Genomic DNA, 27,114 nt, shown 5'->3' on the forward strand with positions numbered 1-27,114 from the left:
CTGATTGTAGTACATTTTCTCTTACATAATTTACAACGACACAATGAACCTTCATATCATGTAAACATATGTTTGTACGTACATGTGTGTGTGTGTATATAACACTAATGCTCCCTGAGAGGGTCCAAAAGAGGGAATCACAGAGAACAGTGTAAATGGTGTTCTGTTAACCAAAAAGAGTTAATTGTCATCTCAAAATTGATCTCTCTAGAAAGAACTTACTTGCCAGCAGAATCATTATTCCTCCCAAAGAATTATGGACCTCCTCCTGCTGTTTCCTAAACTTCTTTGCTTGCCAGTAATTTGAATTTAACTGTGTACCTCTTTGTGGTTTCTCAAACAGCTCTTTTAGTTAGTGTCATAAAGTATTGGTTCTAGTTCTTGTTCAAAATTGCAGAAATGAGTCCTTGCAGACAGCTCTTCAGGGATCTTGCCCACCACTGAAAGCTCACTGTGCAAACTGAAAGGCAATTTTGAGCACACGCATGAGTCAGAAACTCTTATCATTATTTTCTCTAAGTCATTTCTTGATTTCTTTCAGAGCTCCTTATTTATCTTAGTTCTCAGATATTTTTGAGCATGCTCCACTCCCCATGGACCTGGATGTATGTACTTAGTTCTATTTGTCATTGCCACGGGACTCCATAAATACAAGTTGAAACGAGGACTTTAGACATGCAACCAGTAGTTGCATTAAGGACCACTTGTTTTTCAAAAAAGATGGAAACAGAATGATCAGATTTTATGTCTGCTGGGAAAGAAAATGAAGTAATGTTTTGCCAACAGAAGATTGTCATACCTGATGCTTCATATTCTACTTTATGAATACTAGCACTAATAAAACATGTAAGAGAAATGCTTTCATACTTATGATAATTAGCCTGAAGTATTTATTTATTTGGCTGTGTCAGGTCTTAGTTTTAGCATAGGGATTTTTTGTTGTGGTGCACAGACTCTAGTTTGGTGCACAGGCCTAGCTTTCCCTCAGCATGTGGGAATTGACCAGGGATTGTACTCATGTCCCCTGAACCACAAGGCAAATTCTTAACCACTGGACCAACCACCAGGGAAGTCCCTACCTTGACCATTTTAAACAAAGAGCATATTAATTGTTTATTCTAAATTTTATATTTAGAAAAACTATGATGAATTAATTCAGTGTGTATTTATTGCCTAACCTGTAACAAATGCAAACCCAAAGTGTGCAAGTAAGCTGCCTGTTCATATATAGGCCACACAGTCTCCTAGCTCTCTCCCCTCACTCACATTGAATTCCCTACCACTGACCCTACACCCTCCCAAGTTTTCTTATTCAAGACCTAAATGTCTCTCCATCCTTTAGGAAAACTTTCTTCATCTGTCTACCTTCCCTAGCCCAAAAGAAGTCACTGCCTCTCAGAATTCCTATTTTATTATCAACTACTGCATTCTACCTGCTATTAGATGTTTCTGTGTACATGTTGTCTCTGCTAGGAGCCATAAAGCTACTTGAGGTCTAGGATTGGGTTAATTCATTCTGGCATTTCCCAACAGATGGAGAGCATTTTGATTGGCTGGATAGCAAGTACCCAAGTGAACCTGTGGGCTTCTCTGGTATCTCAGTGGTAAAGAATCTGCCCTCCAGTGTACGTGACACAGGTTCATCCCTGGGTCAGGAAGATCCCTGGAGAAGGGACTGGCTGCCCACTCCAGTATTCTTGCCTGGGAAATGCCATGGACATGGGGTTGCAAAAGAGTCAGATACAGCTTAGCAAGTAAACAATGACAAGTTAACTTGCAAAAATCCAGTACCTTAACTATAGTGCTACTGAGAATTGTCTAAGTTTGGGTAACTAGACTAGGGATCTCTTCAAGAAAATTAGATATACCAAGGGGACATTTCATGCAAAGATGGGCTCAATAAAGGACAGAAATGGCATGGACCTAACAGAAGCAGAGATATTAAGAAGAGATGGCAAGAATACACAGAAGAACTATACAAAAAGATCTTCACAACCCAAATAATCATGATGGTATGATCACTGACCTAGAGCCAGACATTCTGGAATACAAAGTCAAGTGGGCCTTAGGAAGCATCATTACAAACAAAGCTAGTAGAGGTGATGGATTTCCAGTTGAGCTATTTCAAATCCTAAAAGATGACGCTATGAAAGTGCTGCACTCAATATGCCAGCAAATTTGGAAAACTCAATAGTGGCCACAGGTCTGGAAAAGTCAGTTTTCATTCCAATCCCAAAGAAAGGCAATGCCAAAGAATGCTCAAACTACTGCACAATTGCACTCATCTTACACGCTAGTAAAGTAATGCTCAAAATTCTCCAAGCCAGGCTTCAACAGTACATGAGAAAAACATCTATTTCTGATTTATTGACTATGCCAAAGTCTGACTCTGTGGATCACTACAAACTGGAAAATTCTTCAAGAGATGGGAATACCAGACCACCTGACTTGTCTCCTGAGAAATCTGTATGCAGGTCAAGAAGCAACAGTTAGTACTAGACATGGAACAACAGACTGGTTCCAAATAGGGAAAGGAGTACATCAAAGCTATATATTGTCACCCTGCTTATTTAACAGATATGCAGATGACACCACCCTTATAGCAGGAAGCAAAGAAGAACTAAAGAGCCTTTTGATGAAAGTGAAAGAGGAGACTAAAAAGTTAAAGCTCAACATTCGGAAAACTAAGATCATGGCATCTGGTCCCAGCAGTTCATGGCAAATAGATGGGGAAACAGTGGAAACAGTGACAGACTTTATTCTTTTGGGCTCCAAAATCACTGCAGATGGTAACTGCAGCCATGAAATTAAAAGACACTTACTCCTTGGAAGAAAAGTTATGACCAACCTAGACAGCATATTAAAAAGCAGAGACATTTCTTTGCCAACCAAGGTCCATCTAGTCAAAGCTATGGTTTTTCCAGTGGTCATGAATGGCTGTTAGAGTTGTAGTATAAAGAAAGCTGAGTGCCGAAGAATTGATGCTCTTCTCCAACTGTGGTGTTGGAGAAGACTCTTGAGAGTCCCTTGGACTGCAAGGAAATCCAACCAGTCCATCCTAAAGGAAATCAGTCCTGCATATTCATTGGAAGGACTGATGCTGAAGCTGAAACTCCAATACTTTGGCCACCTGATGTAAAGAACTGACTCATTTGAAAAGACCTTGATGTTGGGAAAGATTGAAGGCAGGAGGAGAAGGGAACGACAGAGGATGAGATGGTTGGATGGCATCACCAACTCAATGGCCATGAGTTTGAGTAAACTCTGGGAGTTGGTGATGGACAGGGAGGCCTGGCATGCTGCAGTACATGGGGTCACAAAGAGTCAGACATGAGTGAGCGACTGAACTGGACTGACTGGGTTACTAGGAGTGAGGAGTACATTCCACCTGCTTCTTGAAGCAGGAGATAATGTGGAAGAGAAGGCAACAGACAATGATTAAGGACATAAAATGTGTGAGATGTACTAGATGCTTTCTGCTTCTTCCCCTAGCCACTGGCTGAATAGGAAATATTGTGGTTATACCTGGAATGTGTTTTTCTGAGTTATTTCTCCTTTTCGTGTCATCTTCCTTTCACCTACTTCTAGTAATTAGAGCAAAACCTTATAATTATGTATTGGTATTTAGGTTACAAATCATTTTAAAATCCATCATATCACTTTATACTCAGAAGAGACCTGTGAGACAGGTGGGCAGGTACTATCCAAATGTGAAAATTGTCTTGGATGGCTGAAGCCCTTGGCCAACATCACTGTATATGGGTCTGGTCAGAGAACAGCATCCTGGAGCAGATGGACACATGAGGGGGCCCAGGGTCTGAGAGGCATGGGCCACACTGTCACTTTATAACTCTTCATTTTACTAACCAAATCTGTTATTTTTAGAATGTTCTCTTTGGCTATATTTTTTCATTTTTCTTTATTAAGTTTTTAATTCTACTGTCTTTGGGTCCTTTTTTATGCCTTTTGTCTAGATTCTTGAGGTAAATAGTCCATTTGTTTTCAATTTTTTTTTTCTAAATAGAATGCATATAAGACTATAATATTTCCTCTGAATAACCCTTTGGTTTTATCCCATTGATTCTGGAAAAAAAAAAAAAAGGATATATACCTTACATTTATTTCTACATAACCTAAAAATTCAACTTTGACTTCATCCTCAAATCCAATTTTGTTTAAGAATACAATTAAAAATCCCTGATGGTTACATTTATGCAACTATGCTTTTTGTTAAGTTTCAGTTTTATAACATTGTGATCAATGGATATGCTTTGTTTGTTTGTTTGTTTTGGAGTGGTAAAGAATTTATTGAGCTATTTAATAGTAAAATATATCATGTTTTATTCCATGTAAGTAATTTATTTTACATCCCAGTGTTGCTGAGAAATAATGATTTCTTAAATTTTCTTAATGGACAATTGTTCCATGAAGCTAAAATTACTTCATAGAATCCTGTTAATACTATTAATATAAAGTCACAGAAAGAAAAATGGGGAATAAGATGCAAAATATAATTTAAAAATATGTTTTTATAGCTAGCAAAAGTTATTTGCAAACTTTGTAAGTGAAAAAAAAAAAGGCAATTAAAAAATGTATTCCTTCTTTGGAGCGACCTTCTAATTGTTCCAAGGTGCTAAAAGGACAATATTAGGCACAAGTCTCTCTTTTAAGGACCATACACGTTCAAGGCCAAACCACAAAGAAGAGTTGATACTAATACCAAAGTGTTGGTCAGCAGAGATTTGTCTCAAAGTGGGATGATAAAAAACCAGTAGCATGGACATCCCATTCATACAATGAATGATCATATAAATGCAGAATCTTGGGCTTCGAGATTCTGAATCTTCACTCCAAACGTAGGGAAGTAAAATCTGTATTTAACAAGATTCCCAGACAATCTGAATGTTCATTGATAGTCCAGTGGCATTAGGGTAAAGTTCTGAAACTTCTCTTGCCTAATGTGGATTCTTAGACTACAGTTGACCCCACAGCCAGGTGGGGTCAGTGGCTTCTGATGTGCCGGTGGCGAGCAGGATAAACTGTGAATTAAGCTTATCTGGGAGTGACAAGCAACACGGAAGGGTAAGGAGCAGAGGTAAGAGGAAAGAAAGGAAGTGGGTTCCTCTGAAGTGAGCTGTGTATGTCACTTAGACACAGCCACTGAAATTCACCCTTTTCAGTGCTCTCTGACCTGAAAGTTGATGTTCTAGAGATTTAGAAACATTTTCTACACAGAGGAGACATCCTGAGTTCATCTTTAAACTTCATAGCATTGCCCCAACAGTGTAAGAGGGTTCTCTTTTCTCCACACCCTCTCCAGCATTTATTGCTTGTAGACTTTTGGATAGCAGCCATCCTGACTGGCATGTAATGGTACCTCATTGTGGTTTTGATTTGCATTTCTCTGATAATGAGTGATGTTGAGCATCTTTTCATGTGTTTGCAAACTAGCACAGCCGCTATGGAGAACATTGTGGAGATTTCTTTAAAAACTGGAAATAGAACTGCCATATGACCCAGCAATCCCACTTCTGGGCATACACACCAAGGAAACCAGCTATGAAAGAGACACATGCACCACAATGTTCATCACAGCACTGTTTATAATAGCCAGGACATGGAAGCAACCTAGATGTCCATCAGCAGATGAATGGATAAGGAAGCTGTGGTACATACACACCATGGAATATTACTCAGCCATTAAAAAGAATTCATTTGAATCAGTTCTAATGAGATGGATGAAACTGGAGTCCATTATACAGAGTGAAGTAAGCCAGAAAGATAAAGACCATTACAGTATACTAACACATATATATGGACTTTAGAAAGATGGTAATGATAACCCTATATGCAAAACAGAAAAAGAGACTCAGATGTATAGAACAGACTTGGGGACTCTGGGAGAAGGCGAGGGTGGGATGTTTTGAGAGAACAGCATTGAAACATGTATATTATCTAGGGTGAAACAGATAACCAGCCCAGGTTGGGTACATGAGACAAGTGCTCGGGCCTGGTGCACTGGGAAGACCCGGAGGGATCGGGTGGAGAGGGAGGTGGGAGGGGGGACTGGGATGGGGAATACATGTAAATCCATGGCTGATTCATTTCAATGTATGACAAAAACTACTGTAATGATGTAAAGTAATTAGCCTCCAACTAATAAAAATAAATGGAAAAAAAAAAGACAGAAAAATAAAATAATTTTGCAATAATCACATTATATAAATTAAAACGAAAAAAAAAAAAAAGAGAACAGCATTGAAACATGTATATTATCTAGGGTGAAACAGATCACCAGCCCAGGTTGGATGCATGAGACGAGTGCTCAGGGCTGGTGCACTGGGAAGACCCAGAGGGATTGGGTGGAGAGGGAGGTGGGAGGGGAGATCAGGATGGGGAATACATGTAAATCCATGGCTGATTCATCTCAATGTATGGCAAAAACCACTACAATATTGTAAAGTAATTAGCCTTCAACTAATAAAAATAAATGGGAAAAAAATAAAATAAAATAAAATAAATTAAAAATAAAAAATAAATAAACTTCATAGCTTACTTGAAAAAATTAAGTTTTTATGATTTGAAGGTGCTAGTGATATGTTTTAAAATTTTATTTTAGAGTAGCTCTCTGTCTAAATTTGAAAGAATACTTGAAAGTCTCTAAGTTTATCTTGTCTTTACTTTTTGAGAAAGTCAGGCTGCCTGTATTCAAAGTATCTAAATATTTCCTTTGAAACCAGTATATTGCCTTGTCCTGAAATTAAAAACAAACAAAAAAATTAATTGAGGTATTAATCCTACTGAATTAATAAAATAGTATATAGGAAAATGACAGATCCACAAAACCATAGGCTATCCAAATTTCTATAACACTTTATGTAAAAAATTCTTTCTATAACAGCTCTGACAGATGATCATTCAGCTCACACATTTCAAATGATAGGGAACTTGTCACACTTCAAGGCAGTCACTCCATTGTAGGACAGTTCTCATATTTTGAAAAATCATGTGATGGAGAATCAGAAAATATATGTCCAAGTTAACTTACTCCTATCCCCAAACCACTTGTTCCAATCTAGTGGCTCAAACTAGAAAAAAAATTCCAATCACAGGTCAGATTGAAATAAGCCTGAGCCCAGTCCCCAGGGACTTGGCATAGGATCTCATGTGCCGCTGATATCTCCCATTGTCCCAGTTATAATAAGAGAATAGAGGTTGAATCTTATTTCCAGATGACACACCCTAAATAGTTTCAGAAAAACATCAAAGTTTAGAATGAGAAGGAACCCACAAGAGAGTACTGGATGGGGTTCAGTCAGGAAAAGAGGAATCGGCTGGCTATCAAGAGTTTAATGCAGGAAATTGGATACACAGAAGATAGATAGCTGCAAAAGTGAAAAGGGGGTCACCGAGGCAACACACAGGTAGTCACTGCAGGAAGCAAGTATGACGCCTCAGACTGGAGGAGCAAAGGGAAGAGAATCTAGAAGCTCCTAAGAAAGTGTCATGGAGCTGGGACCCAGCCCTCGGAGGACACTGCCCGGCTGTTGCTCTTTCCTCTTGGTTAGGGGCAAGTCCCAGGAGGCTGGTCTGGAAGTGAAGGGAACAAAAAAATGAGAATACCCAGCCAACTCAGATATATAATCTTCATCATCAAATCTCTATTTCCCTAGGGCATCAGAAATTATATTTTTAGATTGCTTAAGATTACCTTAAAATATTCACAGATGGTCTAAATACAGGCAGAAAAGTACAGGGACTCTGTGAAATTTTGAATCTCAGCTCTGCCACTTTCAAGGTGATCTTGAGTAAATTACTTTGGTTTCTTGTTACCTGGTGATAAGAATGTTCATTTAGTTATTCAACAAATACATGGAGCGCCTACCATGTGCCTGCCATTGCTCTAATGGTTGGGGACCAGTGAATCACTCTGCACTCAGTGCGCTTTCCATTGCAGTGCAGGAAGGCAGGAAATAAACCAATAAATATATAAAATGTTAGGTGGCAGTAAATAATATAAAAAAATAGATCAAAGTAGGCAAGTAGAGAATGACAAGAGGGATATTTTTACAGAGTGCACAGCAAAGACCTGTCCAATGATGTAACATCTTAAGGAAAGGAGGGAGGCATGTTGAGGTCTGGAGAAGAACTTTTCAAAGAGTGGGAACCAGACGTGCCAGGGTCCTGCAATGGAGACTGCTTAGCAAATTCAGTGAGTGGCAAGAGGGGGAGCAAGTAAGAGAGGAGATCAGGAGCTGTGGGGAGGGGGTTGAGAAGTAGGACTAGATCCTACAGAGCCTGTTCATCATGGGGTTCCACTGCAGAGTTGAGAGCAGAGGACCAACATGACCTGAATTGTCTTAAAAGTGCTGGGTTGAAGACAGACTGTGTCAGAGGCAGCAAGGGAGACAGGGGGCAATTAGGAAGCTATTGCTGTCATTTAGGCAGAAAATGATGGTGGCTTGGAAGCGGGTGTTGTGTGGAGATGTTGAGAAATGATTGTATTATGGGTAACTTTTGAAGGACAAATCAACAACATTGCTGATATACAGAAAGAGGAGAAGTAAAGGGTGTTCCCAGAGTCTGGGCAGCAGGAAGAATGGAGATGTTACTGAGAAGGGAAAGAAAGATGGAAGGGGTGGTAAATCATGAGAAGTCTGTTATGAGATAATAAATTGATGAAATGAATAAGATGATGTAAATAAAACTAGTGTGCTCCTTGCTCACAATGAGGTTTGGCCAATCTTGGCCCCCTTATCTTTTATTCTTTGTTACCTATTTATGTTCTCAGGATGCATTTGTGAACTATCCACACACCCCTCCCTTTTTACTCACTACTTCTCTGCAGATCAGTATACAGTCAAAACATTTCCATGACAGGCAGAGGTCAGCTAAACCTCACCCAGAAAAACCTCCAACAGACTGCAGAATCAGCAGAGAGAGATACATTTCATTTTTAAATAAAGAAAGAAAAATATCTGATGCCAAAACAACATGCATGGCAATCCTCCTAGTTCCTCAAAGTCCTTGAAGTACTTCAGTACCTAAAAGTTTCTCTGGCACTGCTTGTTTTTTAATAGAAATTCTGTGAAGAGTGAAATGTAATATTTCATAGGCATTTTTTTTGAATTTTTGAAGAGAGACTAGAAAACTGAAGTTACCAAAAAAATCTGTATAAATGCTTATTGCATATAAATCTCTTGGCAAAATTTCCTAGTTGTTTTTATTCTTTTTGACTAAAATTTTGAAGCATAGTATTAAAAGGAAATAAGTGATGCAAATGTATTAGACAAATATGTCTTAGCAGTATTTTATCAAAAGCCAACCCCCAAAATAACCAACATAAATAGAAGCATACATACAAAAAATATGCTTGGTTCTTTAAAATTCTTTACTGCAGATTCATTTGAAATGTCAGTATTCAGTTCACATATCTCTATACTGTTAAGAATCATCAGCATTTAACTTATGAGTGTTTTTCGTGGGAAAGATTCTGCTGTTTAAAATTCAGTTCAATCCCCTTGGTTTGAGTTGAGGAATACTTACATCTTGTGTTTTTCCCAAAGCCCTCCTATAGAGCCCTCCCAATTATCCATAATTAATCAAATCTTTAATCGAAGGTAGGATGCAGCCCCCACCCCCCTTCCCCACCCCAGCTTAAGGGCAATAACAGAGAATAACAGAGCCCAGGGACAAATCACACATGTGTCCCATGGTTGCTGCTACTCTGTTTCCCAGGAACAGTGTATGTATGGCTTCTAGTCTATGTGTAGCTTCACGTAGCATTCGAAGCTGAGTATAATGATGGCTTATGAAATAAATCCTACAACCAGCCAAAAAGCAGCTGAGGGCCCACTGTGGACAGGAAGCACACAAGAACAGACCAGCTTGCCTCAAGGATTGCGTGCCTTGAATGTGTTCATGAAATTACCCAGCAGTGGAAGGACAAAGCCCCCAGCTTTGCCACGGAGACATAGAGGCAAACAAGGACCTCTTTCAGTGCTTGGCAAGGAGGAGCATTGGCAGAGACAACTGAACCCTTGTAGACATCTAGGTTTATGACTCATGGTTGTTAACACTAAGTTGTGGTATGATAGGAACTTCTCAGGCTCCTCAAGGTACACAGTGGAAAGCAAAGTTCTCAGCAAGTATGCCAGCATTTAAAACGCAGCAAAGTAGTTGGCACAGGTGGTGAGAGGCCTGGAACTGACTACACAGTCTTTTGTTCATGGGTTTCCAAGTATAACTTTCCTAACTCATGACTAGAAAATAATTTATCCCCAGGAAGAATCTACTGATTAATACTTTTTTTTTAAGCTTTAATCCTTTAAGTCCCATGTTTAAGGTAGGAGCAAGATTTACCCAGGTTTCATCATTCTAATTATTAGCAATTTTAACTCTCCTGACACCAAGTCCATTTTCTAACTGGGATAGCCCTGCCCTTTGACTTAGATGGGAAAGAAAATTGATTTTGACTGGTATGTTTTTAAATTTCAGGAATAGTTGCTGTTCTCTTCTGTGGAGTCACGCAGGCACATTATACCTACAACAACCTGTCATCGGATTCCAAAATGAGGACTAAACAGGTAAAAGAAGAAACTCACTACAGGCTTTGCCTCTTTTCTCAGTGTAATGATTATGGAGCAATTCTGGCAGTGCACCCAGAAAGAATTTCATTAGCAAAGGAAGAAAGTAAGCTTAAGGCTTCATTATAGGTTGGATATTTATGGATTTTTTTTTTCTTCCTTCAGGATAACTATTAACAATTCTCTTGGTAAGCAAAAACATAGTTATAATAGTCTTTCCGTCCTGAGAAATGTGGAACATAGACTGTCAGTCTTGAAGATGAAAGGCCCACAGTCAGTAATAATTCACAGTCACTTACATCTAAAAGCATTGTAAAGCATGTGAGATTGGGTAGTTATATATAGAGAAGGAAATGAAGAAGAAGAAAGACAGGAATGTTTGGTCTTTAATTGGGTGCTTTTGCTTCCAAGTAAACTCAACTGCCAATTGTCACACAAGCAGAATATATCTCCCATATGCCAGGAACACATCTGTTTCAATATTTGCACATAAACACTCAAAGATTCTTTCCACCAACATTTGCTGCATAACCACTTTGTGCCGAGCACCGTGCTAAGTCCTAGGAATGAAAGGGCAGATAATACCTGACCCTGCCTAAAGTGGTTCATTTTCAAGTCTGTTGAGGAGGATCAAGATGTGCAATGAGCAATTAATTATCCACAGTGTGGTAAGTACTGTAATAGAAATATCTGTATAGGCTGTTTGAGGAAAATTCAGTAGGGCCTCCTCCCATGGTTACTGAAGAGAGTGTTTTCAGAGATGATAAGCCCAATCTGGAGCTTGCAATGATGAGGGATGAGAGGGTAGTAGGAAGGACATTTGAGGCAAAGGCTGTATAAATAGCATGGACGTGAGTTCTGAAGCAGTTAATTGAACACTTTAAATAGTTCTAAGTGACTAGTGAATGGGGAAAGGCTGAAGTTATAGTGGAATATTTTGTGGGATAAGACCACAGACACAGCCAGAGACCAGCTTATGGAAGGACTTTCGTACCTCATGAAGAAGTTTAGACTTTATCCAAAGGTAATGAGGAGTGGCTTAAACAACAGAAATTTATTCTTACATCCCAGGTAGCGCTAGTGGTAAAGAACCCACCTGCCAATACAGGAGACATAAGAGATGTGGGCTCCATCCCTGGGTTGGGAAGCTCCCTTGAAGGAGGGCATGGCAACCCACTCCAGTATTCTTGCCTGGAGAATCCCATGGACAGAGGAGCTGGACGATCTATGGTCCATAGAGTAGCAAAGAGTCAGACATGACTGAAGTGACTTAGCTCATAGCACATGGTTGTAGAGGCTAGAAGTCTGAGATGAAAGTATAGACACGATTAGTTCCTTCTAAATTTGTGAGGAAGAATCTGTTCTATCCTCAATTTTGACCTTCTGGTGATTTTCTGACAAACTTTAGTGTTCTCTGACTTGTAGATACATCATCCTAATCTCTGCCTTCATGTTCACATGACATTCTCCCTATGAGCATGTCTGTCTCTAAATTTCCCCTTTTTATAAGGATACCAGTCATGTTGGAATAGGGAACCCACCCTACTCCAGTATTACCTCATCTTGGCTTAACTAATTACATTTTTTTTTCTAATTACACTTTTTAATGACCCTATTTCCAAAATCGTCAGATTTGGAGGTGTTAGGGGTTAGGAATTCAATGTGTGAATTAAGGAAAACATCACTAACAGAAGTCATTGAAGTATCTTAGGCAGAGTAGTTTTAGGATAATTAAACTTCCACTTTAGAAATATCACTGTGACAGGCAAGAAGAGTGTGGATCAAGCGACACTTGTATCAGCTAGCTTTTGCTGTGTAACAAGCATCCCAGTGACATTCAACAGTAAACATTTATTTATCTTGCATTTACAGGGTTCAGCTCTTTTCACGTGGGTTGATCTGGGTGGCTCTACTTGTCTTAACTGGGTTGATTCACTGTGAGTTTGGTGGGGCTCTACTCTAGAGAAGGCTTCACTGGTGCACTAAAGCAAGTCCTACATGTCTATCATTCTTCTCCTGACAGAAGAACAAACTCCAGTGTACAAGACCATTTCAAGCATTTACTTGCATCACATTTCCTAAACATCCTATAGACAAAGTAAATCATATAACCGAACCCAAGGTCAAAAGGCTGAGCAGGTCATTAGCCCACAGTAGAGAGCACTGTAAAGTTACATGACAAGGATCATAGGTATAGAAAATGTATAGAATTGGACCAAATGATTGCAGTCTGTCCCCAAATGCAAATGGAGGTAGAGAGGTTCCCATAATAAGTCTAATGATGCTGAGAACATCTGATGTGATATTAGGGCAGTGGGAGTGGAAAAAGCTAAAAAGACATCTAAGCAAATGTATAATTGGCTGGGAATTCCCAAACACTTTTCAAAGACTTACCTTCAAGTTCTGTAAAATGGCTATTGTTTTCATTCTCTTTGTCATGTCCCAAGCTCAGCTGGACCTGAACCCAGCTCCCACCCACCCAGGGACTCTACAAGGTCACCCTTACCTCTGCTCATCAGGAGACTCAGAAGACACAACTGCAGAAATTTTAAAGACCCCCAATTTTTAAAATTGAACACAAAAAATTATACTAATACCTAGAAATGTCTGATATATAGCCTTCCTTCTAGGATCCTTTTAATTATGGAGACAACGAGCATTCTTTAGAGTTTAAAGGGAAATCTCTTGAGCTGGTTTTTTCTGACCTCATATGGTTCTCTGAACATTTGTATGCGGGGAAACTGAACTCTGTTTAGGGACTTGCACCTTTATGTCACACTATCTAGACTGCTCAGCAGAACTTCAAAGATAACTCATCTCATGGTGAGTCAGCAGCTCAGAACCTAGGGGAGACAAAGCCAAAATCAGTGCCCCACAGCCTCTCTTCTCCTCTGAGTGGCTTGACAAACATTCCCTGATGGGCTGCCAGCATCCATTTTTATAGCAGTTTCCTTTAGGGAAGGAGATTTTTACAAGTTCATTCTTTAATATCCAGGTAGTTGCATCCCTCCATCTTTGATCCCCCCATCACCTTCTTTCCTAGGTGCCTGGTTCAATGTAGGAGCTTAATGAATGCTAATTCCCTTCCCCTCCCTTCTCATACCTTTCTCACTTCTTTTGTTCCAAGAACTCTCACTTTCTATTTATTTTTTTCTCTCCATATGTGCATATGTAGCATGTGTGCATATTCATACATGAATATATATACATGCATCTACATGCATATTCCCAATCAAGTATATAGAATCTGGGGTCACCATTTTTCAAAAAATGAGATTGAACCTTTTAATTAACTTCACAGATCAGAAGTTCTTGGCCACATCTGCACCAATGTAGCAAGCAAAGTTTAAACTCCATGTGGGAAACTGATTACAAATTGTAAAGAAAAGCTGAAGCAGATATTATAGAGGTAGCCACTGTTTCCTTTCTGAAAGGGGCAAAGGTTTAGAAGGTATTAAATGACATGGTTACAAAATATATTATCTTCCTCTGCATCTCCCTGAGTTATGTTTATTATCAATGGGAAAAGTGGCCCCTTTGCCTCCATCCCCAGGACTGTTTAATGGGAGTGAAGAAAGTCAATTAATGAGTCTAGGGGACACCTCTGAAAATCAACTTTGTGTTATAAAATCCTTAGGTAATATAATTTACAAAGGAATTTTATTCATGGACTGTGCCTATACCAATTAATCAAACAGCTACAACTGAAGACAAAGACTTTTGAGAATCAATATATCCTTTATAGCCTCAGGAATTAGAGTGCCTTTTTAAAAATACAGTTTTACATTAAAATATGTTTTGTACTTGATAATGACCATCTACATTCCAGTGAACTGCTTTTCACTTCAGTCCATGAACATGTAACATCCCTGTGTGTTTAGGCATAAAGCAGGTTAATAGAGACACTCTGGTGCTGCTGCTCACCATGAGGAGTTTTCCTAGCATAGCACTTTAGGAAAGAGTATATGAACACTGGTGGCAATCAGTTTTCCTGGACTCTGATTGGTTTGCTTATTTTAGGGTGTGCACATCTAGCCCTAAAGACAGACACATACTGACTCTTGACCTAGAAACTGAGAACCTTCAGAGATATTTGATATAGACATCAGCACATGGCACTCTGTAAGCTGAGAGATTTCACCCTGAACCATCCAGAAAACTGCATACAAATCCCCTGACCCCACTCACGCAAGTCTCAGTCTGCCTCTCAACCTCTTCCTCCCTCATACCCTCACCCACTATCCAGGCCTGGGGGCTGGTAATCTGGGCTAGACCCCAGGTTGCTTCCATCAGCTGTCTCTTCCTTGCCTGAGGCTTACTTGCAAAACCATGTACTTCTTTTTTTTTTTCTTTTTTTGTAGATTAAAGGGTATCCTTTAATTTTCCTTCCAACTTCCTATAAAGTTTTAGATTTTTTCAAAATTTCTTTTTCAATGAAGTTGATTTACAATGTTGTATTAATTTCTGCTATACAGCAAAGTAGTTCAGTTATACATACATATACATTCTTTTTCTTTTCCACTCTGGTTCATCACAAGTCTACCATCCCTTTTAACTAGAAATTCTCCTTCCCTTCCTGCAGTTTTCACCTAAAATTTACTCCCAACAGATACACATGAGCATATAATGTTAATTTAAGTAATTAACATCTATGATGCATCAACGGGCTTCCCAGATGGCACAGTGGTAAAGAATTTGTCTGCCAATCCAGCAGACACAGGAGACTCAGGTTCAATCCACGGGTCAGGAAGATCCCCTGGAGGAGAAAATGGCAACCCCCTCCAGTATATTCTTGCCTCGAGAATCCCATAGACAGAAGAGCCTGGCAGGCTACAATCCACGGGGTCTCAAAGAGTTGGACACAACTGAGCACACATGATGCATTAACAGATACAAAGTCAAAGTGTCAGTTGCTCAGTCATGTCAGACACTTTGCAACCCCATGAACTGAAACCTGCCAGGTTCCTCTGTCCATGGAATTCTCCAGGCAAGAATACTGGAGTGGATAGCCATTCCCTTCTCCAGGGAATCTTCCTGACCCAAGGATCAAAACTAAGTCTCCTGCATTGCAGGCAGATTCTTTACCATCTGAGCCATCAGGAAAGCCCAACAGGAAAGTACTTATTTAATTTTTACTTACTTCTTTACCTAAGAGGTAGCTCTTTTTATTATCACTGAATACCTTCATTCATTCGTCTAATATTTTTTAAGAGCCTATTTTGTGCCAGCCACTGTTCAAGGTGCTGGGACACAAGAGTGGATTAAAAAGAACTGCTAGCAGAGGAGCTTTGGAGTAATCAAAATAAATAAGCAAAGTTTATAGTGCATTCATGGTCAGTTACAAGGTCAATAATAAAGCAAGAAAGGGAGGGAGGACTGTGTGTCTGGGAAGGCAGTGTTGCTATTTTAAACACTGTGGCCAAGGAAGGCCTCAAAAAGAAGATGATCCTTGAAAGAAATAAAAGAGGGAACTATGTGGATATTTGGAGCAGAGCTATCCAGAAACTGGGAACCACATACACAGTGGCACCCTAGGACAGAGTGACCAATGTGGCTGGGGTGGAGTGTACCAGGTTTGTAAGGCAGTATCATAGCAGGTCTTAGAGAGCATGAACAAGGTCAGAAAACATCAGAGGTTTTTAAGTTCAGGCATGGTGTGACATGACTTAATTTTTTAAAAAAAGGAAGGTACCATGTGTTAGCTAGGAAGGCTGCAAAGTGGCAACATTTGAGGGCAACTGAGAACCAAGGATAGGTTTGTTACATTTGAGATGTATATTAGCCCACAAAGCAGAGATACTGGTAGTTGGAAGTAGAATTCCGGAGTTCAGGAGAGAAGTCTAGGCTAGAAATGTAGAAATCACCAAAATAAAGATTGGAAACATGAGGTTGGATGAGATCTCTAAGGGAATGACAGAGGAGAAATCCAAGAACCAAGTCTTGAGGCGCTCCAGTGGTGGTAAGAAATCAGAAACCAGCAAAAGGAGACTGTGAGGGAGTAGCCAGTGGGGAGAAGGAAAACCAAGAAAGTATGGTGTCCTGGGAGTCAAATGAAAAAAGTGGCTCAAGAAAGAGCCTAATGAATGATGCCAAATACTGCTGAAAGGGCAAGTAAGATGAAGAGCATGAACATCATTGACATTATTGATAAGAACCATATTGATGGAGCGTCAGGGTAAAGCCTGAACATGATGGGTTCAAGAGGGAAAGGAAATAAATTGGAAACTGTGTGTATAGACAAGTCTTTCAAAAAATGGGGAGCAGAGAAGTGATAGCTGAAGGGAGAAGTGAGGCCAAAAGATGTATCTTTTTATTTTTAGATGGGAGAAATAACAGTATTTTTGTATGCTGATGGGAAAAACACAGAGTGGAAGACCCTGTGCTAGAGGTTTCACCAAGACTTATGAGTGGCACAGGCAAATTTTAAACTTGGATTTTTTTTTTTTTTTAAGATTTATTTATTTGGCTGTGCTGGGTCTTTATTACTGCACACAGGCTGTCTCTAGTTGCAGAGGCTGGGAGCTACTCTTCATTGAGGTGCGCTGGTTTCTCCTTGAGGTGGCTTCTGTTGTTGTGGAGCATGGGCTCTAGGGTGCATAGGGTCAGTAGTTGGGGCTTGTGGGCTTATTTGCTCAGTATCATGTGGGATCTTCCCAGATCAGGGATCAAACCTGTGTCCCCTGCATTGGCAGGCAATTCTTAACCACTGGGCCACCAGGGAAGACCAAACTTAGATTTTGTGACTTTGTAATTCAAACTATTTTTGCCTCTTATTAAATATTCTTTGATTAGTAGATAGGTGTAGTAGCAATTGTGGGGCTTAGCATCATTTATCCAGTAACCCTTGAGTGGATAGATAGGTAAATGAATGAATGTTTAGCTATTTTATTATATTTTCAGCTAATTAGTCATTTATCTTATATTTAATTCTATCATCTTTGAAAGTCTACCAATTTCAGTGCATTTTAATTTTTTTTAATGAAATATAGATTGGGATGGACATAGATGTTTTCATTCATTTATTTTTGAAAAGCCAGATTCTTTGCCTAGCATTTATGGACAAACAATGACATCTTCATTACAGCACATTCTTTCCAGATGTTTATTTCATTTCTACTCCCTCCAGATAATATTTCAATCACCAATGAATGGAAAAGTAGCAATGCAAATCCAAATTTAAATTTCCAATTAAAGGAAAAATGACAATGGGAGCCAAATTAGATGTGCTTTGCATGAATTTGTAAGAAAATTCAAGGAAAATAACAGGAATATGGGGAAAACAGATGATATGGTGAAAAAAACACTTAGCCAAGAGGCCAGAAAGCTAGAGTTTGTCAAGACAAGATGAACAAGACGAGTTTTACCCTTGTTTCTACAACTAATGGTGAGGCCTTGGATAATTAATTTAACACCTGTGAGCTTCAGTTTTCTCATTTGTAAAATGAATGATTGAACTCTATGACTGAGTTTTAAGGATGATGCTCTAAACCTAATAACTCTCTGATCTGACATAGAGCATAAAATATGCATCTGATTCCCACTTCTAGACTAGGATTGGGCAGTGATCACTTGATTACAGGGTAATGCATAGAGATGAGAGAATCCATCAGTTTGTCATTGCTCTGGCCAACAAGTCACTGGGTAAACATTTTAATAAATTGTCAAATCAAATCCAAGGGTGAAGCAATCAAACACCAAAGTCTCTGATTTATCCTGGGGTTAAAAGTTTCACTGAGGCCTAGATACTTCCTGGAAAAATTCTCTGTTCCTACATGAGTGATAGTAATGGGTTCTTCAAAGAATGCCTCCATGCTTGGGGTGGAGAGGACAGAGCTTACATTGCTACCACTCAGTCTCAGAGTCTGACTGCAGAGCTTCTCGGCCTTTCACTTCAAGCGTGGATTGAATGTGGACTAAGCACCACATGTTTCAGTGACAGGCACAGTGCTAGAACCCAGGGAGACAAGGGCAATGAGACACGGTTCTCACCCTTAGTAGCAGCAGTAGTAGTGTTAGTCACTCAGTCATGTCCGACTCTTTGCGACCCCATGGACTGTAGCCCATCAGGCTCCTCTGTCCATTGGGTTCTCCAGGCAAGAATACTGGAATGGGTTGCCATTTCTTTCTCCAGGGGATCTTCCTGACCCAGGGGTCAAACCTGGGTCTCCTGCATTGCAGGCAGAATCTTTACAATCTGAGCTATAGGGAAGTCCTGGTTCTCATCCTTAGGAGTTCCTAATATAGCAGGAAGCACATGCATGCACACAAATGCACAAACAAGAATCACAGATTTTAACATAGAGGGATGACCAACGTGTCATTAGAACCAGAGGACTGAAATGCTTTCTGCAGGGAAGGTGTTCATGGAAAGCTGATTGTGGGTTAGGTGCTTTAGAGAAAGGTATAAGGATAATTAGGAGATTGTCATTCAGATTTCATGGAAAATGAAAGCAAAAAGAGTGTGCAAAATCATAAAACAAAGAGTGAGCTTGATAAGTCCTAGAGGCAAAGAGATGGCATAGTCTGCCCCTGCTCAGGTTGCCTTGGGGAAGTAGACAAGGTTGGGTTTGGCCTGCTGGTGTACATTGTAGAACAGGAAAGGAAAAGGTGTGGGAGAGAGTTCAGGATTAAAATGGAAAAGTGAGTTCAGGTGGACATTTCAGTGTCTTACTATGCTACATTTAGGAAAATTGTGTTCATACTTGCTTAGACTTTTTGACATAGAGATGATGATAATAATCAGATTTGTGCCTTACAAAGATAATGAAGGAAATGACATCAACCTATGACATCAATCTCCCTGTTCACCATATTTCCTTTTGATAAATACTTGCATATGTGACATCTAAATTTATTTTAACCTTCTCTGGCTCTAGATATATTTTTGTCTTGCTAATATCTTAGGGTGTTGTGGTCTATGTGAAAAGTTTGTGGAAATTTACCATTTGGTTTTGTCTTGAACTTACGAGTTGCTGATTAAATAAATAGATGAATGAATGAATGAATTATGACCATTTGTATTCCAGGATTAAAAATAGAGAAAATAATATCTCTTAATTAATGGTTTATTTAATCCTGATATAATGCATTAGTTTAAATGTCATGAGTTGGATGTACAAATCACATGTCTAAGGCAATCTTGAGATATTGAAAGAAAGATCAAGTATAATTCCATTGCTTGTGTGAGTTTTCTACAGTGTGCTTCTGCCTTATTGATTTGCATTACAGTGGTTTTTGATTATGGTTTTGTGCAATTTTTCTCCATCACTTCTAACAAAAGCAGGCACGTCCCATCCCAGTTACCTGTTTGAGGCACAGTGCAGAGAGAAAGTCGTGGGCAACAATGCCCACATCTCCCTGGTTTCTGAGAAGTAAGATTAAAGATATCTTCATAAAGCATAGAATTGCCATTTTTAAAAAACTCTAATTATATTTCTTTTGTCAAGATTTCTACCACTTTTCTTCTCCCCTTCATTCAAAGTACATTTAAAAATACCATCCTAGAAAGGTTGAATTCATAAATGATGGCAAAGTGTTTAAATTTCTCCTCAGCTAAGCTGGTGATTCTTTTCAATGAAACTCATTATATTGAATAAAGGACATTTAGTAGTTCAGCTAATAAGTGTTCTTTTAAATGCTAATGAGAGTAGAGCTCCCGCATCATGGCAAGAACACACTGTACTTTCAGTGCCCAAAAAGAATTAATGTCTGTGAACCACTAGTTAAGAAACCTTATGCCATAAACAACTTGGATAATAGTAGGGCCAAAAATGACCATTAGGCACCCTCAGTAGCAGGTGTCTCCTATATGCCAGGTACTGGGGCCCAAGGAAAAATAAAGCCAAGTAAGACATGAGATACACTTTCCCTTGAAAACTTTTCATGTAAATTTTTTTCTCTGATAAAGTTATAATGGTACCATGTCTTCTTGATTAAATTTTAGTTCTTTTTACTTTTTTAACTACATGTCTATGTTTATTTATCATGTATATAGTTGCAGTAGAAAATGTTAAGTCATAAAATCCAACAAGTTCAGAGCAAGATGGGACAATAAAGGTAAACATTTAAACCCAGAATTATATTGGAAGAAACTGAAGCCCAAAGTTCGGTGACCTGAGGGGTAGAGTCAGTTCTTCAATCCAGGGGCCAACCTGAACATAAATCAATGCTCAAGGGATATGCTAAAAATACACAGTACCCACCTCCAAAAAGCAACTTTTGGTGTATTAGTTATCTACTGCCATGTAACAAATTACTCCAAAATTTATCAATTAAAACAACAAGCTTGTACTATTTCCTATTGTTTTTGAAGGAACAGAGTCTAGGAGCATTAGCTCAGGGTTTCACATGAGGTTGCAGACAAGCTCTTGGCCATGGCCAGTGTATGAAGACTCAGCTGGGTGTGGAGGATCCACTTCAACATGGCTCAGTCACACAGCTGTTGGCAGAAAATGTCTTCACCATGTTTCTTTCCTTGTGGCTCAGCTGGCAAAGAATCTGCCTGCAATGTGGGAGACCTGGGTTCGATCCCTGGATTGGGAAGATCCCCTGGAGAAGGGAAAGGCTACCCACTCCAGTATTCTGTCCTGGAGAATTCCTTGGACCATGTAGTCCCTGGAGTCACAGAGAGTCAGACCCGACTGAGAGACTTTCACTTCACCATGTGTCTTCCACAGGGCTGCTAGAGAGTCCTCATTGTGTGAAAGTAAGTTTCCCCCATAGCAAGTGAAACCTGTGAGAGAGCGCAAGAAGAAAGGAGCAATGCCTTTTATTAACTAGTCTCTGAAGTCACTTACTGTCACTTCTGCCATATCCTGTTTTTAAAAAGCAGGTCACTAAGACCAGTCCACACCCAATGGGAGGTAAATAAACCTCCATCTCTTGAAAGGAGGTGTACCGAAAATTGTGAAAAATTACTTTAAACCTACCATGGACCCTGATGCCATTTTGGGAAGTAATTTTTTGATAATGGTTTCAATTTCTAAAATGATTGAATATTTAGGTTTTCTGCTTCTTCAGTCAACTTTACATTCTTAGTAAACCATCTATTCTCTCCAGATTTTCAAAAATTTTAATAACAACAAAATTATTGAGCATACACTATTACCAAGCATTATAAGTGAAATTATATATTATAAGTGAATTATATATTATAAGTGAATATATAAATTATATATTATAAGTGAAATTTATATTTCATATAAATTATTTCAATTAATATTCACCAAAAATCCATGAGGAAAATACTACTAGTTAGATTTTGCCAGCCTTAGAGAAGGTAAGAAGGTCACCCAAAAGCTAGAGTTGTGTATCATAACCATTATTATTTTTAATGTCTTTTTCATATATTTGATTATAGACATTTCCTGTAAAAAATGATGTGTATGTATTTCTCCCTTTAATTTAGAAACTGTATATTATACTGATCATTTTAAGAAACAGCACTTGGATTTATTTATCTCTTTGACTACCATGTCCTCTAATTCATTCTTTTATCACTATCATTTTCTTCCTTCCCCTGGGCTTCTCTTCTTCCTGCCTGTCCCCTTTAACAGATGACAATGAACCCAGGTCTCCTTGTCCCTGCCAGCCAGCACTCCTCCATTTACTCTTCGTTTCCTTTCTCAGCCTTAACACTGACCCAAGATGGCCTTAAAATGTAGAACCAAGAATGACTTTTTTTTCACAAGTATTGATGCTATCACATCTTCTATCCTAATCACCTCTTTATCTTATGGCATATATTTTATTCCATTTTACCACTGTTGGTTTCCTCTTTCTTCAGGATTCATCAGTGTTCCATGTAGCTAAGAGTAACTGAATATTGTTGTTATTTTCTTCCATTTCTTCATCTTGATCATAAAGGGCTCTATACCTGAGTCACCCATCAGGACTGTCTATCTCCACCCCAATAGGCAACATTTTGGGGATCCATGTTAATTCACCATGACATTTCTTGCCAACACTGTTCCAAGTCTTCTTTGCATTTTTGTCTTACTTATCTTCCAAAACTCCAAGAAAGTGTTGTTGTTGTTGTTCAGTTGCCCAGTCATATGACTCTTTGCAACCCCGTGGACTGCAGCACGCTAGGCCTCCCTATCCCTCACCATCTCCCAAAGTTTGCCCAAGTTCATGTCCATTGCATCTGTGATGCCATCCAGGCACCTCATCCTCTGATGCCCTCTCTCCTTCTGCCCTCAGTCTTTCCCAGCATCAGGGACTTTTCTAGTGAGTCAGCTGTTTATATCAGGTAACAGAAAAAAGATGTATTTACCTCATTTATCATTTTATAAAAATTTTACTACATTTGCTGCATTAAATTTTACTAATTTCCCCCCAAATAATGTCTTCATATTCTTTACCACTATGTAGAGCTTTAGCATCTCAGAGAGGGATGGTCCTCTCCCTTTCTCTTACTCTCTCTGCTGCCTTTTGTCTTACTCTCTTTTTTCTCTCATTTCTTTCACCTTTAGAAAACAAAACAAAAAAATTAATGCTTGAGTATCAACATATAAAAATATATGTGATTCATGTCCTTCTATGTATAAGTCTTATTCACTGCTTAATGGAAAAAATTTATCTGAATAGGATTTAAGAGATCAGCTAGCCGGACATTCAAGACAGATGGTTGCTCATTATTACCTCAGAATTTCTAAGAATGGCAATGGCATAACCCCCTTGAATAGTCCATTATAGTTTTATCACCCTGCTTAATAGGCACAGGTATGAAGGGCTTTGGTCTCATAATGGCATTTGGGGATGATAAATGGAAATTACTGTAATTTTTCTACTCATTTTAATTAAATTTTATTGATGCAGCACAGAAAACATCAAGGCTGAATATATGCACCAGAGTGTGTGTTTGTTAAAGAATACTGCCAAATTTAAGGCTGCCATTTTCTTGATGGTCTTGAAAGATGAAGCAAATGGATTTAGTAAAATGTTAAGTCTTTGTGCAATTCCTTCAGAAGAGAAATTGAATTGCTTCTGGATGTATAGCTCAAAAATCCAAAGAATCTCATCAGTGGAGAAAAGATATAGAACTCCAGAGTACCTGAAAGGAAAATCTAATAAATGAGAGTGAGAGTTTGGTTTTAGAAAAGTCACTTAATGCAGTTGTTCTGGGTTACATTGAGAAGGAACTTGATTGGCATCAGCAGTGACCGATCTGTTCCTGAGAGAGAAGAGAATGTCCCTTATAAAGGACCCAGTGAACACACAAATAACAAACCATTCCTGATATATTTTTCCAAAGGTTCCAATAAAAATTATTCTGAAAACATACTTTTTTCCCTGATAGAAAAATAAAGGAATTCTTCAGTTGGGAAAGAATATCTAACCTTTTCTGTTATTGTAGGTAAGTGAATTTATACAACTCTTCTCTTCCCCGGAGATCTGTGAAAATGTGGTCCTTGGGACTCAGATTGGGGGAAAAGTATTATTTTGAGTTTCTAGGACAGTGACTTCAGACCTCAGCACTAGTCATCCTCTGACTTGCTTTTCTTTTCTAAAGATGCTGTTCTAATGATACCTTTGGAACCTACAACAGAGGAGCAAGGTATAAGATCTCTCAACCAACTAGAAACAGACAGAGAGGGGCTCTGGATTGGGGCTAGAGTTTCAGTATTCTGAGTTCTGACACAGCAAGTTTCTTTCTGGGTTGTTACCATGAAGTTCTATGAGTAGCCCCCGGGTCTTTCCTAGGGTCACAAGGAGAACTATATCTTAATGGTTTATGTCCTTCCATAGGTGTTCCCAAAGGTGCTGTGTAGGCTGGTGTCATAAAGATTCTATTTTACGACACCATCTGTATCCAATTCTGGCATAAGGAAATGATTTACACCACCCTCTGAGGGAAAGCGCCGCCATTCTTCCCCTTTGCGGTGATTTATTATTTGGTTTTTGGTTTGCTTTTATGGTACCAAGTTGAGGCAAGTGGTCTACAGTGGTCCTTTGCTTCATCCAGGTTTACTAGAGGCAGAGGAGTTTGAGACCATCTAACCTTCCAGGGAAAAGTAGTCTGATTTTAAAGGAACATTTCTGGCTTGTTTGGCCCTACTGAATGTTAATAGCTGGCCTCTTGCCAGGACTCAGATACACACACTATGGAATAAAGCAAATTTCCTTGAGGGTCTTCCTTGAGGAAAAATATACCTGTTTAGAAGCTCCAGAATGTTCCCAGGCACAAATACAGGCATCTAGTCTAATACCTGATTTCTCCAAGGTCCAGGAACCCAAGGGAAGGAACTTGGATTTTATCCCTAACTGGGCTTCAGGAATGTAGTTATATGGGCTTCCCAGGTGGCTCAGCAACAAAAAATTCACCTGCCAATGCGGGAAACATGGCTTTGGTCCCTGGGTTGGGAAGATATCCTGGAGAAGGAAATGGCAACTAACTCCAGTATTCTTGCCTGGAGATTCCCATGGACAGAGGAACTTTATGTATTAATTTCCATGGGGCTGCAAAGATTCGGACACAACTTAGTGACTGAGCATGCATGCATATGCAGTGATATATGTGTAAGGAGGGCTTTAGCTACAGACACAGAGGGAAATAGCCAAACTGTTAAGAAGGAAATTCCTATAAATGGGAAGGCATCTATTACAGCCTATCTCTTTTCTTGGGACAGTGTGAGAATGGAGGTGGTCCTCCCAACACACCTCCTACTGGCTGCCTACATGCTCTGAGACAAGGGCACAGATTGGTAAAATGGGGAGTGGAGGACACAACTTCGCGACACCACTTAGCATTGTGTCCCTGCTGGGACCCTCCTCTATTCCCAGAATATTGGGTGGTAAACTAGAAAGAATTTAAGCAGATGTCCAGATAACTCGAGATATTAAAAAGCAGAGACATCACTTTGCTGTCAAAGGTCCTTATAGTCAAAGCTCATGTTTTCCCTGTAGTCATGTACTGATGTGAGAGATGAATCATAAAGAAGGCTGAATGCAGAAGAATTGATGCTTTCAAATTGTGGTCCTGGAGAAAACCCTTGAGAGTCCCTTGGACAGCAAGGAGATGAAACTAGTCAATCCTAAAGGAAATCAACCCTGAATGTTCATTGGAAGGACTGATGCTGAAGCTGAAGTTTCAATACTTTGCCACCTGATGGGAAGAGCCGACTCATTGGAAAAGACCCTGATGCTGGGAAAGATTGAAGGCCAAGGGAGAAGGAAGCAGCAGAGGATGAGACGGTTGGATAACATCACTGACTCAACAGGCATGATCGAGCAAACTCTGGGAAATAGTGATGGATAGGGAAGCCTGGAGTGCTACAGTCCATGGGGTCACAAAGAGTCAGACACGAGTTAGCGACTGAGCAACAACCACCACCAAATAACTCTACTAAGGAACCATCTCTAAAAGAACTGGATACAGGAAAATGAAGTCCTCCCCTACTGGTTGAAGCAAGAGATAAATGAAAAGATCAGGAAGCAGCAGAAATGGAGTTTAAAGTGCCAGTGGCAAAAATAGCCGGTGCCCCCAGGAGTGAAACCTTCCTAGAATTGCAGGAGACAGGCAGCTGCAATGCAGACTGATGGAGAGCATGCTCAGCTGTCTCAGCAGCCAGGAGTAAAGTGAGAGGTTTAGCATGGCTGTGCCTGAGCAGAGTGGGCACATGGCCCGCTGGGACTGAGGCACAGCAAGTTCTAGACTCTGATCATAATTGTCACCCCTGCTCCCTCTTCCTGGAAGCTCTTAGAGCATCATTCCCAACACTGAGACTCTGTTAGAATCACTGAGGAGCTTTTACAAGTCTCAGATGCCTGAGCCCTATGTCTAGGAACTCTGATTTATTTACTCTGTGGTGGGGCCTGGGCTACAGTATTTTTTAACTGAGTGATTCTAGGGCTTCCCCAGTGGCTCAGCAGTAATAGAATCCACCTTGCAATGCAGGAGACAGAGGAGACATGGGTTCATTCCTGGGTGGGGAAGATCCCCTGGAGGAGGGCATGGCAACCCACTCCAGTATTCTTTCCTGGAGAATCCCTGGTGGGCTACAATCCATAGGGTCACGAAGAGTAGGACACAACTGAAGTTATTGAGCACCCATGCACTCATGTAAGAGATTCTAATGATTGACCAAAGTCAAGACCCTAGAAAGACACTGAATGGGAAGGACTGAGGTCCTGTCAGGTGGGTTTTGGTCCAGCACACAGAAAGCAACCAGTCCCCGTGATTTCACATGAGGTGAAAACTGCACACCCTTGGGCTTGAGGCCCTGGCTCTCCAACCAGGATGCATAGTTGAATCACCCAGAAGTTTTCAGGTGCTACCTGCAGGGATTCTGATTTAACTGGCATGAGCTAGGGTGGCAGAGCTGTTTAAAGCTCCTTGGGTGGCTTTAATGTACAGCGATGCTTGAGAACCAATGACTTGTGGGACATTAAAGTCACTCATGAAACTGCCCTTTGAGATGCCTACAAATATTCAAGAGAAAAGGAAACCCTGGAAGGAATTTTACATTCCGTGTGAATAGGCAGAGGCTCAGAGCTATCAAGATTTAGATGTTCATACAAATGCCTT

At 39.7% G+C, this 27,114-nt stretch overlaps 1 protein-coding gene across 1 annotated transcript in view; it reads left to right on the forward strand.

The window, feature by feature from the left end:
- SLC9A9 (solute carrier family 9 member A9) overlaps window positions 1–27,114 on the forward strand; it is a 639,391-nt gene that overhangs the window by 326,789 nt on the left and 285,488 nt on the right. The window contains exon 9 of the mRNA XM_070466623.1: window positions 10,498–10,586. Coding sequence (XP_070322724.1) covers window positions 10,498–10,586 — 89 coding nt within the window. The remainder of the gene's footprint in view (window positions 1–10,497; window positions 10,587–27,114) is intronic.

Source organism: Odocoileus virginianus, chromosome 4, assembly GCF_023699985.2.
Source record: "Odocoileus virginianus isolate 20LAN1187 ecotype Illinois chromosome 4, Ovbor_1.2, whole genome shotgun sequence".
NCBI classification, from domain to species: Eukaryota; Metazoa; Chordata; class Mammalia; order Artiodactyla; family Cervidae; genus Odocoileus; species Odocoileus virginianus.